The 14,460-nt window shown below is 42.9% G+C and overlaps 1 protein-coding gene across 1 annotated transcript; it reads left to right on the forward strand.

Moving 5' to 3' along the window:
• Positions 1–2,819: 2,819 nt before the first annotated feature.
• Klrg1 (killer cell lectin like receptor G1) lies at positions 2,820–14,405 on the forward strand. The gene is made up of 5 exons (XM_050164178.1): positions 2,820–3,169; positions 6,963–7,067; positions 8,193–8,347; positions 13,106–13,203; positions 13,527–14,405. The coding sequence occupies exons 1-5, from the start codon at positions 3,088–3,090 to the stop codon at positions 13,636–13,638; spliced, it is 552 nt and encodes a 183-aa protein (XP_050020135.1). The 5' UTR covers positions 2,820–3,087; the 3' UTR covers positions 13,639–14,405.
• Positions 14,406–14,460: the final 55 nt, after the last annotated feature.

A 14,460-nucleotide genomic window follows, 5' to 3' on the forward strand; every position in this document is an offset into this window, starting at 1 on the left:
AGGAAGTAGAAGTAGAAATGATATTTGGAAGGTGGTAGACTAACCGTAAGTCCAGGAAAGCAGGCAGCCTCGAGGCACTAGAGCAGTGAAGGAAGCTGCTTGTTCCCACAGGGGAACAGTCTGCAAGCTCAGTGACTGTAGACATCTGACCCCTGGAGCATCAAGAAAATACATTTATGTCACTGTGGCTCTTAAGTGTGTCATAGGTGGCTTGTTACAGCGATGATAGGCTGTTTCAGGCTTCTTTTGTTTACCATTCATTGACTTGTATATTTCTTTTTCTTTTTTTTCCCTTTTCTTTTGCTTGTATGTGTGAGTGTGTGTATGTGTGTGTGTGTGTGTGTGCAAGGGGGAATGCACATGGAGGCCAGAGGAGGATGCTGAGTGTCCCGCCGTGTCACTCTCTCCTTTATCCCTTGGAAAGGCTCTCTCTGAATCTGGAGCTTGGCTGGCAACCAGCAAGCTCCAGCAATTCTCTTGGCTTGACTCAGCGCAATACTAGGGCTGTAGGTCCATGCCACTTTCGCACAAAATTTTACATGAATGCTTAGGATTTGAACTCATGTCCTCATGCATGTGTGGTGACGAGTGCTCTTACCATTGAGCAACCTCCCCAGTCCTGTATAATAAATTTGTTATAATCTATTTTTTCACCTGGTGACGTTCATCATACATTACCCACCCCCATGCATGTGTGCGTGTGTGTGCGTGTGTGTGTGTGTGTGTGTGTGTATATATATATATATATATATATATATATATATATAAACGTAAAGGAAGAGATTGATGTTGGGTGTCTTCTGAAATTGGTCAACTAATAATAATTCTGTAGCACAAGAATTTGGCTAGGCTGGTTGGCTGGCGAGCCCTGGGGATCTTCCTGTCTCTACTGTCCCAGCGCAGGATTGTAGATGCATGCCGCCATGACTGGTTTTTATGTGGGTGCCAGGGATCTGAACTCAGGTCCTTAAGCTTGCATGCAAGCACTTTACGACCTAAGCCAATTCCCTAACTTTGGTATTATCCTACAAGTTCTTTATGTTCATTGATCTTCCTTCTGAATGTTCCAATTTGCTATTGACCATATTCAATTAAAGATTATGAATAGTATTCCAGAACGTTTGTTTCTTTTTTGTAGCTTCCAGTTCTTTGATGAGATTCTAAGCTTTTTATTCACTCTGAGCCCCCCCCCCCTTTTAAAAAGTGTTTCAACATATTTTTGTAATTATTACAGCTCTTGTTCACGGACTCCCATCAATTTTATTTTCTCTACTTAATGTGTTTTCCTCAGACTGTGGTTTAAAAGCGTTATGTGTGAGTGTCAACTTGACAAGGGGTGGACTTGTGATGGTTAATATTGGTTGTCAACTTGACAGGATCTAGAACAGCGGTTCTTAACTTGTGGGTCGTGACACCACAGGGTTCACACATCAGCTATCCTGCAATCAGACATTGACATTACATCTCATAAGAGTAGCAAAACTGCAGTTATGAAATAGCAATGGGGTCATCTCAGCACGAGGGACCAGATGAAAGGGTCACGGCGTTCGGAAGGTTGGGGACCACTGCTGTACAGTTACCTAGGAGACTAACCTCCTGGAATGTCTGTGAGGGAGTTACTGAGGTGGGAGGATCCACCCAAAATGTGGGCAGCGCCAGCGGCAAAACGTGGTCCTAGACTCACAAAGAAAGACTTGAGCAGCCAATCAGCGTCCACCTCTCTCTGTGTCCCGCCTTGCAGATTCAGTGAGCCCTGCCGTTTCCACCATGAGGGACTGCATCCCCTCATCTGTGAGCCAAAATGAGCTCTCCTCCATCAACATGCTTCAGCTGTTAGGTATTTGGTCATAGCAATAAGAAAACCAGCTAATACACCCAAGTCACAACACAACCAGCTGGACTGGCCTTGAACTCGTAACAGTCCCTCAATGAAAGAAGCTGGTTGGAACTCAAACAGGACAGAGCCCTGGAGGCAGCAGCTGCTGCAGAGAAGTGCTGCTTCCTCTACCTTGCTCAGCCTGTGTTCTTGCACACCCCAGGACCCCCATTCCGGGGATGGCACCAGTCACAATGGGCTGGACCCTCCCTTATCATCACTAATTAAGAGAATGCCTATGGAGTCACCTACAGGCCAATCTTTTTTTGTTGTTGTTTGTTTTTCGAGACAGGGTTTCTCTGGTTTTGGAGCCTGTCCTGGAACTAGCTCTTGTAGACCAGGCTGGTCTCGAACTCACAGAGTTCCGCCTGCCTCTGCCTCCCGAGTGCTGGGATTAAAGGCGTGCGCCACCACCGTCCCCTTTCCCCTATGACTCTGACCTACGTCAAGTTGACAATAAACTAGACAGGACAATGATCTTATCTGTTTTCCAATTTCCATGTCTTCTTATGTGAGTTTTTATTAGTTTTTAATATTTTTATTTTCTCCTACTAGAAATCCATTGCTGATAGTTCATTGGCTTTTGTTTCTCTTTGTAATTGTCTTTGCACGGAAGGGTAAAGCAAGGTGAAAAGGTCGTGGCGTATTTGCCACTGTGAGGAATAAAGGTGCGCACACACCTGGAAGAATGTTCTGAGCTTAGATAGTGTGCGGCACTCCCCAAATACGTGGGAGTCTGTTTCTTCCGTACCAAGTCTGTTTCTTCCACGCAGCCAGCAGCCCATCATCACACAAGCGTTCATCAGGACTCAGCAGGCCCACGGGATGATGAAATCAATTCTAGTTGGTGTCAGTCTCTTCAGAAGGGAAGGAGACTCTGATGAGGGCTGGGAACTCCTCACTTTCAGTGCCGAATCCGTACAGAAGCGTGGGCGTGAGCACCGCTGTCCCAGCAGAGCAAGACGAGACTGGGAGTCGGGGTGTGTCCACTGGGCTTCTAAGGAGTGTGCGGCAGCCGCCTTTAAAGGACAATTTGAATATTAAGCTCTGTAGCAGCCCTGGAACTTGAATCATTTCCTGAATAAATCGCTTCTGTTTCTGTCAAGTTTCCTGCTGCTGTTTTACAGGATGGGCCATTTCCTCGCGGGCGCTCTCTCTCACCCCGCTCTCATTCAGCACCCTCGCCTGAGTGTGAAAGGCATTCGGTAGAGATGACTGACAGCGACATTTACTGCACGTTAGAGCTGCCTGCTGCGCCTCAAGTCCCAGATGGCTCCAGATCGAAGCTCAAGGGTGAGTGAGCCACATCGGCCCCGAAGATTGGGCCGCGGGTGAGTGGAGAGGAGGACAACCGGGAGGACAGAGCGCAGCAAATCGAGGATTTGAAGAAACACGTTCGGGTTCAGTTTAGAGTGTTGGTGTGGAATATGGACCTTTGGCGTGGAGTGCAGCTGTGTCCTGGGTCTCAGAAAATTCTTTTCTAAACTGGGCAGTGGAGGTGGATGCCTTTAATCTCAGCACTCGGGAGGCAGAGACAGGCGGATCTCTGTGAGTTTGAGTCCAGCCTGGCCTATAAGAGCTAAGAGCTAGTTCCAGGACAGGCACCAAAGTTACGGAGAAACCCTGTCTAGAGAGAAAAAAAAATAAAACAATTAAAAAAAAAAAAAAAGAAAAGAAAAGAAAAGAAAATTCTTCTCTAGATACTCCTGCCATTCCAGCTAATGCCAAACAATGGCAATGCCATCTTTTTTTTTTTTTTTGGTTAATTTTTTTCTTTATTTCTAAGAATTTTATACGTGTAGACAAGCATGCTATTTTTTTTTAATTGCTCCTGTTTGAAAGTAAGAGTTTTGTCTGTAGTCAGACTTGGAGCAGTTTACTGTAACTGTTCAAATCCTACGATCTCTACTTCCCTTACCACGGCGTGACAAAATCAACAGCTTTATCGAGGGTACCGGTAAGGTTTCTTGAGACAAGAAATGGACCCACGAATATAGATTTGCTTCCTGTCGCCCACCCCCTTCTCACATTGCGTCTGAACGGCGATAGCATAAGAGGTGCTGAAGCCTACTGACCGCTGGCCCTGGGACCTGGGGGGCCAGGGAACACCAGCAGTAACGCCCACAAAAGCCATTTTCTATGCATATTCACATCTGAGACAGGGAACAATGGAAATGCCAAAATGAATGCTTGATTTTCCATCTCAAGCAGGTGACTCCAGAAGATATGTTCTCTTTTGTAGTTTTGCAGACTTTCTCTGTTTGTTATATAAGTTTCTCATCATGGTCTCCTTTTTTTGGTTACAGTTTTTTAATGCTGCCATTTGAAAACATTGCCATATTTTCTAAATCACGGGCATTTCTATTTCTATGCACTGTATAGAACTACACATCTTCATATGTGTGATTTTTTTCCTTCATTATATCTGTTCTAATTTGTAAGGATTAGAAATATTAAGTCAAAAGAAATGTATATTTAAAGTATAGATCTTAATAATATTGTATGTTATTATGTTAACATATATTATATGTTAAGTAAAGAACTTAATAATAATTAAAACTAATACATACATAAAATAAATTAAAATTTCTGTTTTACTTATTTTCTTAAATTGGATGGTGACTACTCAAATAATTATAATTGGATACCTTTTTTCATTTAGCAAACAACTACAAATGAGAGGTTTTATTTCATTAATAAGTTGTCTATGCAGGTGGACTTGGTAGTGCACACCTTTAATCCCAGCATCAGGAGGCAGGGGCAAACAGATCTCTGTGAGTTCAAGGCCAGCCAGTTCCGAGTTCTGGTTCAGCCAGGACTAAACAGCTAATTCCTTTCTCAGGGGGTGGGGAAACCATAAATTTTTCAAAATAGGCATCTATGCCACAAATCTGGTGTATTTGTTATTTACTTTATCTTTATTTATTATTTGAGACGGTCTCTCTAGGTCTCTCTAGGTAACCCTGGCTGTCCTAGAACTCACTATGTAAATCTACTTTACATAGATCAGGCTGGCCTTGAACTCACAGAGATCCACCTGCTCCTGCCTCCTGAGTGCTGGGATTAAAGGTGAAATCTGTTTGTTTGTTGTAGTTTGTTTCATATAATGATAGTTATTTGGGATTCACGAGTCAAAATATTTATCATGCTGAACTCTTTTTTTTTTTGATTGATTCTATTGAGCTCTGCATTTTCTCTGCTCCCCTCCCTTCCTCTCCCCTCCCTTTCAGCCTCTTCCATGCTCCCCATGCTCACAATTTACTCAGGAGACCTTGTCTTTTTTTTACTTCCCATGTAGATTAGATCTATGTATGTCTCTCTTAAGGTCCTCTTTGTGGTCTAGGTTCTCTGTGTTGTGATTTGTAGGCTGGCTTTCTTTGCTTTATGTTTAAAAACCACTTAAGTGAGTATATGTGATAATTGTCTTTCTGGGTCTGGGTTACCTCACTCAATATGATGTTTTCTAGATCCATTCATTTGCTTGCAATTTTCAAGATGCCATTATTTTTTTCTGCTGCGTAGTACTTCATTGTGTAAATGTATAACATTTTCCTTATCTATTATTAGGTCGAGGAGCATTTAAGTTGTTTCCAGGTTCTGGCTGTGACAAGCAAAGCTGCTATGAACATAGTTGAGCACATATCCTTGTGGTACGATTGAGCATCCTTTGGATATATACCCAAAAGTGGCATTATTGGGTCTTGAGGAAGGTTGTTTCCTAATTTTCTGAGAAATTGCCACACTGATATCCAAAGGGGTTGTACCAGCTTGCACTCCCACCAGCAATGCAGGAGTGTTTCCCTTTTCATTTTGAACTCTTATGATGCTTCTCTCATTATGAAATTTAAGAAATCGAGACGTTTTCATGGATAGCAATGTATAAGAATAGTGTATCTAAAATTTGAATAGATATATGAGACTAAATTAGGAAATTAAATTATCTTTCTTTCTCTTTCTTTCTTTCTTTCTTTCTTTCTTTCTTTCTTTCTTTCTTTCTTTCTTTCTTTCTTTCTTTCTTTCTTTCTTTCTAAGACAGAGTCTCATGTAGCCCCAGCTGGCCCCAAATTTGCTGTGTAGCAAGGAAGACCTTGAACTACTGATTCTTCTGCCTCTAGATGCAGGCTTCCCAGAGGATCTATGCCACATGGTTATTATGACACAGTGGGCCATCTTCAAACAGAAGGCCAACCTATACTTATTACACTTCCAATAGTTACATGCAAAACAAGGTGGATTTTATCATCTACTTCTGAGATGAAGGCTATTTTGTTTCAGTTTAAATTTTATTTATTTAAAATTTGAAGAATATAAAAGAAAACAAGTAAAAGTATCTCCCTTCCTTTCTTCTCTTAACCACCCTCTTTAAAAGGGAAACGCTATGGAATGCCGTCTGGGATTTCCAGGTTTGACCTTAGCCAAAAGGCGGAGAAGTGATCTTGGATAGACTTCAGCTATAGCAATTGTCCCCTGTTCGGAGGAATATGTCTTTCTTTTAGCTATCTATCGAAAAACTTTGTATTTGTTAAAGATTTCTGCCTCCTCCCCGCCACCGCCTCCCATTTGTATTTTTTTTTTTTTAAAAGAAATTCCTCTTCAGAAGCTATGTGTTTCATGGTTATAATTATATTTGACTGGTCTTTTCTGATAAAAATCTGTATTTTTAATTAATAGATTTAGACATTTGGCCTTTTCTTCCTATAGATATTACTGTCTTCTGAGTATGATATTTTACACATGTGTGAGTATTTGCAGAAAATGTTTCTTGAGGAGAAATTGCTAAGCCAAAAGGCAAATACTTTGCAATTCTTGCAAATAATGGCGAATTGTCCTTCAGTTCCCCAAAGGCAGAGTCTGTCTACACACTAGCTCCCAAGTGTCACACACTTGGGTGTGCGAGCATATAAGCCACAATGGCAAAGGCAAGAGTTTCCTTTAACTTGAGAGCAAGCGCTAGACCCAATCAGGAAAGGAACCTGTGTGGCCTGGGTCTCTGTCTCTCCAGGCAGAACTGCCTTAAGATACCAGAGGTTCTTGCCTGAGCCTCTGTGTCTGACTCAGGATCTTGCTTTGGATTGTGTCTCTGCAGCTGTCTTACAGAGGCCCCGTCTTTCCTGCCTCGTGACGGTGGCTTTGGGGCTTTTGACTGTGATCCTCTTGAGTTTAGTGATGTACCAACGGATCCTGTACTGTGGTAAGTGCCAACTTCACCTCAGATTAGCCTTTCATTTTATGTTATAAATCAAGATGACAGTCGATGGCAGGGTTTTACAGAATTTACTAGAGAATTCTAAAGCTTCAGCACTGCTCTCCCCATTGTATTCGAGCCCTAACTTTCCATAGAGAAAATACCAGGAACTTGGGACTTTTTGATCCAGGCTGAATGTGCCACAGTTGTCTGGAAAAGATGCAAGTCCCCAAAATGCAACTAGCACCTCAGTCTGCAGACCCCAACCCTGGTGTCACGTGCAGCCTTCCTTCCCCACTGTCTGGTTCCTGACCTAGAGTATGTGGTCTACCATAGTTCTTTGTATTCATGTGCTCCTGTGGTCCTGTGGTAGAATGGCTTATGGCAATTTCATGCACATGTGTCTCATGGAAGGAGCAAACCAATAGGCTGAAGTCTCCTGAGATATTTTCACAGTGCCCTCTCATTCCAAGTGCCTTAAAGGAACGAGGAGTGCATCTTCTAGAAAAACTCAGCAAGGAGAATCCTAGCACTTTTCATTTTAGCATCTGATGTGCTTTTCTGCCAGAAAAAAATTATATTCAAGTAAGTCAGTTTTGTTGAGTATAACAATTTTTTCTAATTTCTGTTGGCTCCAGATGACCATATCGGTTGGTTTTTTTTTTTTTTTTTTCTAGTTTGTTTCCTTTTCCAGTGCACATCATGGCATGCTGTCTGGGGCTAGACATCTGGAAGGGTTCTTCTGTCCATGTAGCTATACACTGGGGATGTGAACGCAGTGCATAGACGTGTGCTGTGCAGATGCAGGCATCCTTTATGCCGTGTGCATACATCATAAGGATACAGACGGTTTCCAGTGTCGTGGGCATGCCACAGTCCTCAGGCAGATCAGACCTTCCATCAGAATCCAAGTTTGCTTCATGGTGTGCACATCCGAAGTGATGAGCTGGGCGCTGTGGACCGTTCAGTTTGAAGCCACGTGTGTTGCGGATTTCTCTAAACCGTAGTGTGAAAAGGGGTAGGGCAAGGTTTTCCTTGACACTGGAGTTGCCCTGTTTTCTTACACCTCCCTTTTGTTTTCCAGGGACATTTGGTCCAACAATGATGTGAGCTGTGTCCTCTTTTTTCTAGGCCACAAGAACTGCCCCAGCTGCCCCGACCTCTGGGTGAGGAATGGTAGCTACTGTTACTATTTCTCAGTGGAGAAAAAGGATTGGAATTCTAGTTTGGAATTCTGTGTCGACAGAGGCTCACATCTCCTCACGTTTCTGGACGACCAGGAAGTGGTAAATAAAACCATGTAGAAAGTATAGAGCATTTTCCCCTCCCTCTTCCTTCCTCTCCCCTCACCCATTCTTCCCCCTTTTTAGATGAGACTGTGCTGTGTAGTCCAGGCTGGCTTTGAACTGTGGTCTTCCTGCTTCAGCCTCCTAACTCTTGTGTGCATATGTGCGTGTTTAAACATTTATTTATTGGCATTTGTGTATGTGTGTGTTTTTTATAAACAATTGTTTATTTTCTTGTGTGTATATTTGAACATTTTATTTATTTACTTATGTCTGTGTGCATGTATGATGTACTTATATACGTGCTTGTGTGTGTGTATGTGTTAGAGGTAAGGGGGTGGCAAGCATTGCAGCAAAGAACTAGACCTAAAACACAGACTTAGTTAAAAGGCATTAGGTCCTGAAACACACAGGCCAACAAAGAAGCAATGATTTCTGTGGAATCAGTGGAACTCAGGAGGGAAAGGGGCTCAAAGACAAAAGGGCTACGCATAGGGACAATATGTCCTCAGCTGAGTGTTTTCTTCTCACTCTTTGGAATTCAGTAAGTTCTAAATTGGAAACAATGTCCAGAAGGTTGAGTTAAGAGGCAGAGAAAACTGTGGGGGTCCTGTTTCCTAAGCATCCTCTCCATGCCTCTGCTGGTCCTAGAGGATGTTAGCAGTGCCAGGAGTTGACATCCTGGCACAAATTTGGTCAAACTTGATTACAATTCACATAGAAGAAGAAAGTAAGAAATCTTAGTTTGGTTTTTAGTGTTAATTTCTTGATTATTTTTTGTTTTGATATTGCGTTTGTTTTAATTTGGAGGGAATAAGATCAAACGTAGGGAATAGCTTATTAGTAATTGAGAGATAGGGGTTTTGTAGCCCAGGCTGGTTTCAAATTCATGATTTTCCAGACTCAGCTTTCTATTCAGATTAATCTGCTGGGATTAAAGGAGCCCACTACACACCTGGCTTGCTAATTCCTATTTTGAGAAAAGATGAGATATTTAGTTTATTTTCTCTCAAAAGAACACTTATACACTTGAAATTCTGGAAGGATCTAAATGTCCTTTCGGGTTTATTTACGGGCCCCCTTCAAGCAGCAAATTCCATTGTTTTTAGACCTCAGGGAAGCTTACTCTTTTTCAAGTTAATACTTAGATGCATTGGTTTAAGTGCGTCTCATGTTTTTCAGTTCAAATGAAGAAAAACTTCTTTCCTTATGGTTTTGAAAACCAGAGGCCTTCTGTTTAAAGACACACATCCTGTGTGTCTAGGGTGTGTTGACACCTTGTGTTTTATGCTGCGCTGTTAGCATACAACACGATTTCATTTCTTTTCTTCCACCTAGTGCTAACTAGCTGTAGGTAACTGTTAAACACTATTTTATTTTTAGAGACTATTTAAGATTCTGATTTATTCTAATTTGATTAAATCTTTTAAATTCTTACGGGAAAATTCTATCTCTGTTTAATTATTATGAGTCATGATTATAGTCCTGCCAATTATTTTTCTTTGGTTATGTTTTAGTCATTAAAACGGTGTCAATTCATCAAAACATCGGACTATTTAATAGTTCTGTTGTGTGACTGGCATTCCTCAATATGTATTAAAATAGCTCAGGTGCATTCCATGAACCATATTAATTTGGAAACTTAAGGGGTGTACTTTTGTGCCTTAATGGTAGTTTCATTTTAATTAAAAGTATTACCTATAAGTTGTATATATATATGTATGTATGTTTACCTATAGTATAGAATAGATTGTATATGCAATATATATGGGTGTTTTGGGTTTGTTTGGTTTTGAGATAGAGTTTTTCTATGTAGCCCTGGCCATCCTGGAGCTCGGGCTGTAGACCAGGCTGGCCTCGAACTCGCAGAGATCCACCTACCTCTGCCTCCTGAGTGCTGGGATTAAAGGTGTGTGCCACCATGCCTGGTTTAGAGTTTAAACAGTAACCTTAGAAAAAGATAAAAAGGAAAGAAAAGTGTATTTGGTTTAATTTTTAATTAAAATTTAAAAGTAACAAATATTTTTGTTACTTTTAGTCTTTACATTTTCCCATTTCTGGAATATAACCAAACATTAATCGTTCCAGAAATGACACAACAGCCAAGTGTTCCATTCCACACTCTCTTTGTGGGATAAGAGTCCTGAGTTACACCCTTGGGTCTATTTTCATGCTGTTTCTTCAGTTTGACACGTGTACGTGTGCCCACATACCCCAATCAACCAATCAGAGGACAGAAAGACAATTTCATCTGTGTTTGAAGGCGTTTTCCACATGGGATGTCCTTCAACTATAAGTGTTACGGTGAAAATTTGGAATATCTGGGTTCATGCTGAGTAGAAAGGGCTGGTCAAAATTACGGTGAAAATTTGGAATATCTGGGTTCGTGCTGAGTAGAAAGGGCTGGTCAAATGGCTAAGCATTGTTTGGGTCTTGAGCACAAGCCAGCGCAAGCAGGGAGTTCATGAAAGTACTTCTTACCGCCCTGCCCAAGGTCTCCCCACTTCCCTGCCTTATTAGCTCTGGTTCCTCCTTTGGAGATGCTGAGAAAATGCAATGAATATTTTCCTTCTCTCTTGTGGTGAGAGGGGCTGATCCAGAGCCTTACATACACTAGATAATCGCTTTACCACGGAACCCCAGCCCCAGCTTTCTTAGTAAGCCGGGGGAGAAAGCAGACAACACACCTTTCTCTTTTTCATTTAAGCGGGCTTTTTAGCAAATGGGCTTAGAAAGACATGAAGTCCCAAGCCACCCTGAGCACTGGAATGCCTCTCTCTCTCTCTCTCTCTCTCTCTCTCTCTCTCTCTCTCTCCTCTCTCTCTCTCTCTCCCTTGTTCTTCCTTGCTACTCCAGCATGCACACTTAGGACTCAGGCAAAGCAGAAGGGGTGGAGATTTCTGTTTAGGAGACTTTTGCCTCTGTAGCATGAGGGCTGACTCCACAGTCTGCCTCCCCAAAAATACTGCACAGAGTTTCCTGTATTTCCTCAAGGCGTTGGGAAGATTGTAAGCAAGAGTTCTTGCCATTCCAGTGATTATATTTTAGTCAGAAGAGAAGAAGTCATGAACAAAATTGCTAATTCATGCTTTGGAGACAACGTGCACCTTGAGGTAACGGTGGCTGTGGGTGCTGTTTTACGTGGACCCCTCAGAGCTGGACTGAGGCCTGCACGGTGACAGCTGTATGACAATCTAGGGCAAGGGTGTTACAGGGAGAAGGAAAAGCTGTGCAGACCTAATGCAAGATGTTCTTGGTCTGTTACAAAAAACAAAAAGCAAAAACAAAAGCAAGGTTGATGGGCTTGAAGCTGGTGACTGAGTGGTTGGCAGGGCCCAGATGGTGCCAGCTTTTGTATGTATAGTAAAGGTCTTAGGGTTTTATAGCCTGAAGAGAAAACAGAGGTGATTCTGCCTTAAAAGTCCAGAAGGGTTCCAGCTGAGTGCCGACCCTGGGCATGCAGAGAGTTTGTTTTTCACTTTACTTTGAGTAGAACCCTTTCTTCTGGCTGGTGAGACTGCCGTCTGGCAACGGAAAACCATCCACAGCAGAGCCCATACGCTCCTCCTCTTCAGCCCCGTCTTCCAGGAATAGAACACAAGTGACGGCCAAGTGGGGCATCAGTAGTATCACGGCAACAGTAGAGCTGGAATTTCACTGGGTTTTCTTGATTCCTAATAAAAGACTTTTCTCCAAAAGAAGCTGTTCAACAAACAGCTAATCTAAATCGCCATAGAGGTCGTGCAAGTCATTCAGCCCAAATTCAATTAATTAAGCTGTCCCTGGAAAATACTGGAAATTCATGATGTGAATGCTCAACCTTACGACAAGATTAATCTCGGATTTAGTCCTTGTTCTGTTGAATGTACTGGCCAGTTCCCTCAGGGCACAAACATCTTCTTTTGACTGTACCACTGTCTAGAGCCGAGCATCGTTTATCTTGGCCCTGGGGTAGCACACACGGGGGTGTACTTAGTTTAACTCTGCCATCAGGCCCATTGCCTTACCGCACTCCCACCCCCTTGTTAAAGACAAGATTAAGGATTTGTAAACCAGAGAGTGTAACCATAGGTGGTGCACTGGGTGAGCAAGATGAGCGCCTCTGCAGCAGGCTTGCGCTTTCTGTTGAACCTATCAGACTCCATCTAATCAGAAAGGAAGTAGCCATGGAAGGTGGAGCAGCGACCATAGCTTATCTGTCATCTCTAAGACTGTGCTTATAAACCAAAGGTCAGTGTGTGTGTGTGTGTGGGGGGGAGTGGCTCCTTGCAATAGACAGATTTCTGTTAGCTCCTGTTAGCTCTCCGAACCCCATTCGAATGAGAAGCTAACAGAGGGATTAGTAATCTGGGTCATTGTGATAAGACCCCATAGATAGGGTGGTTGGTAGAGAGGGTGGTTGAAACAACAGACACAATGTTGGGACCAGGATGGCCCCCAAAGTTAAGGTCCCTGCAGAGAGCCACTTTCAGCTCATCCAAGGGTGTCTTCCCTTGGCTTTCAAGAGAGCTTCAGCTCCGATCTTTTCTTATTTTAAGGCCGTAGAAACCTGTCATGGGAGCTGCATCCTATGAGCTCACATAAGCCTAATTGACTCAGATGCCATCACACTGGAAGCCAGGGTTTCAATGCATGAATTCTGGGGTACAGGCGTTCAGTCCTCACCCAGTTCTGAGATGATTTTGTGACTGCTCTCGGGGTCCCTGGTGTCCCTGCACCTTTGCTGTCTTGATTCACCATCTTCAACCTCTTGCTCAGATCCCCATCCGCAAGCATTTGGACAAAACCTTTTACTGGATCGGCTTGAGGAACAAGGACGGCTGGAGGTGGGAAGATGGCCCAGTTTTAAGCTTAAGGTACAGTCTTTAAGGACCGAGGGCAGTGAGGAAAAAGGAAGAAGGGAGGAAAACCCTTGGGCTTGGGAAACAAGGAAAACAGGGCAGGCAATAAAGAGTGAAAATAGAGAGGAGAAGAGACAAAGACAGACAGGAACTGTGGTGGTCAGAGCAAGGTCAAAATTGTGGTGACACTTTCAAGGGGAGGATAAAGCCTTTTGTTCTGCCATTTGGGGACCTGAGGAGTCTGAGAAGGAGACCGAGTCAACTTTTTCTCTCTTACCCTTTCAAGTCTTCTACTGTGCATGTTACTTGAAGCGACTGACGCCTTTGATTTCTTACAGGATTCTTTCTAACAGTTTGGTACAGAGGTGCGGTGCCATCCACAGAACTGGCCTTCAAGCCTCTAGTTGTGAAGTTCCTTTGCAGTGGATCTGTAAGAAGGCCGTACACTGACAGATGCCACCATGTCCTGAGCCTTGGGTCTGCCACACGTCTTTAAAAAGAGGGAACTGGTCCGGAAAATCCTTGTTCACAAATGTATGTTTAACAAATGCCAAACCTGCTGTCCGACAGTGGATTAGCATAGCCTCCTGGGGACTGGCATTTTCCTGCTGGGCTTTCTTGGAGACTGTTTAAGTAAGTGTTATGTTAGCCATTTAAAGCCTGGATCTGGGCAAATGAAATAGGTAAAGTCCGTTTTAATGCAACTCGCTGTAGAAGCTCACACTGGCGCCCTCCTCCCCACCTCTGCCATCTCTGTCAAGGACATGCGGAAAGCTATTCCTCTGCAAAGAAGAACGCAGCCCTGCCATGTTCAGCGATGGTTACGTGACGATCAACTAGACAGAAACACACAGCTCATGTTCTCACTCCTGCTTGGAGGCTAAACAAGCTTGCCCATACTTGTAGGGAGAACTGCAGTAGTCACAGCGTTCAGGAGAGTAATGGAAGGGGAGAGGCTGGCTCATGATTTGGCTGGGGTGCTCTGTAGCTCAGTGGGGTGACAATAATGACCAATAATTATTACATGGCTACCAATTTATTGTGGATTTAAAAATAGCTCGATGGAAGGACTATGGGTGCTTCCTGAGAGGATGGATGTACTTGACCACTCTGATGGGATCATTGACATTTGATGAAGGCATCAAAACATCATGCTGTACCCCACACATGGGCACAATTGTTATGTATCATTTAATTGAAATCAAATAAGTCACAATTAAAATTAAAAAACCACCATTCTGCTACATTTCTATTTTATATTCTGACCTAGTC

Source organism: Alexandromys fortis, unplaced genomic scaffold (assembly GCF_014885135.2).
Source record: "Alexandromys fortis isolate MF-2015 unplaced genomic scaffold, M_Fortis_MF-2015_v1.1 scaffold_150, whole genome shotgun sequence".
NCBI lineage: Eukaryota > Metazoa > Chordata > Mammalia > Rodentia > Cricetidae > Alexandromys > Alexandromys fortis.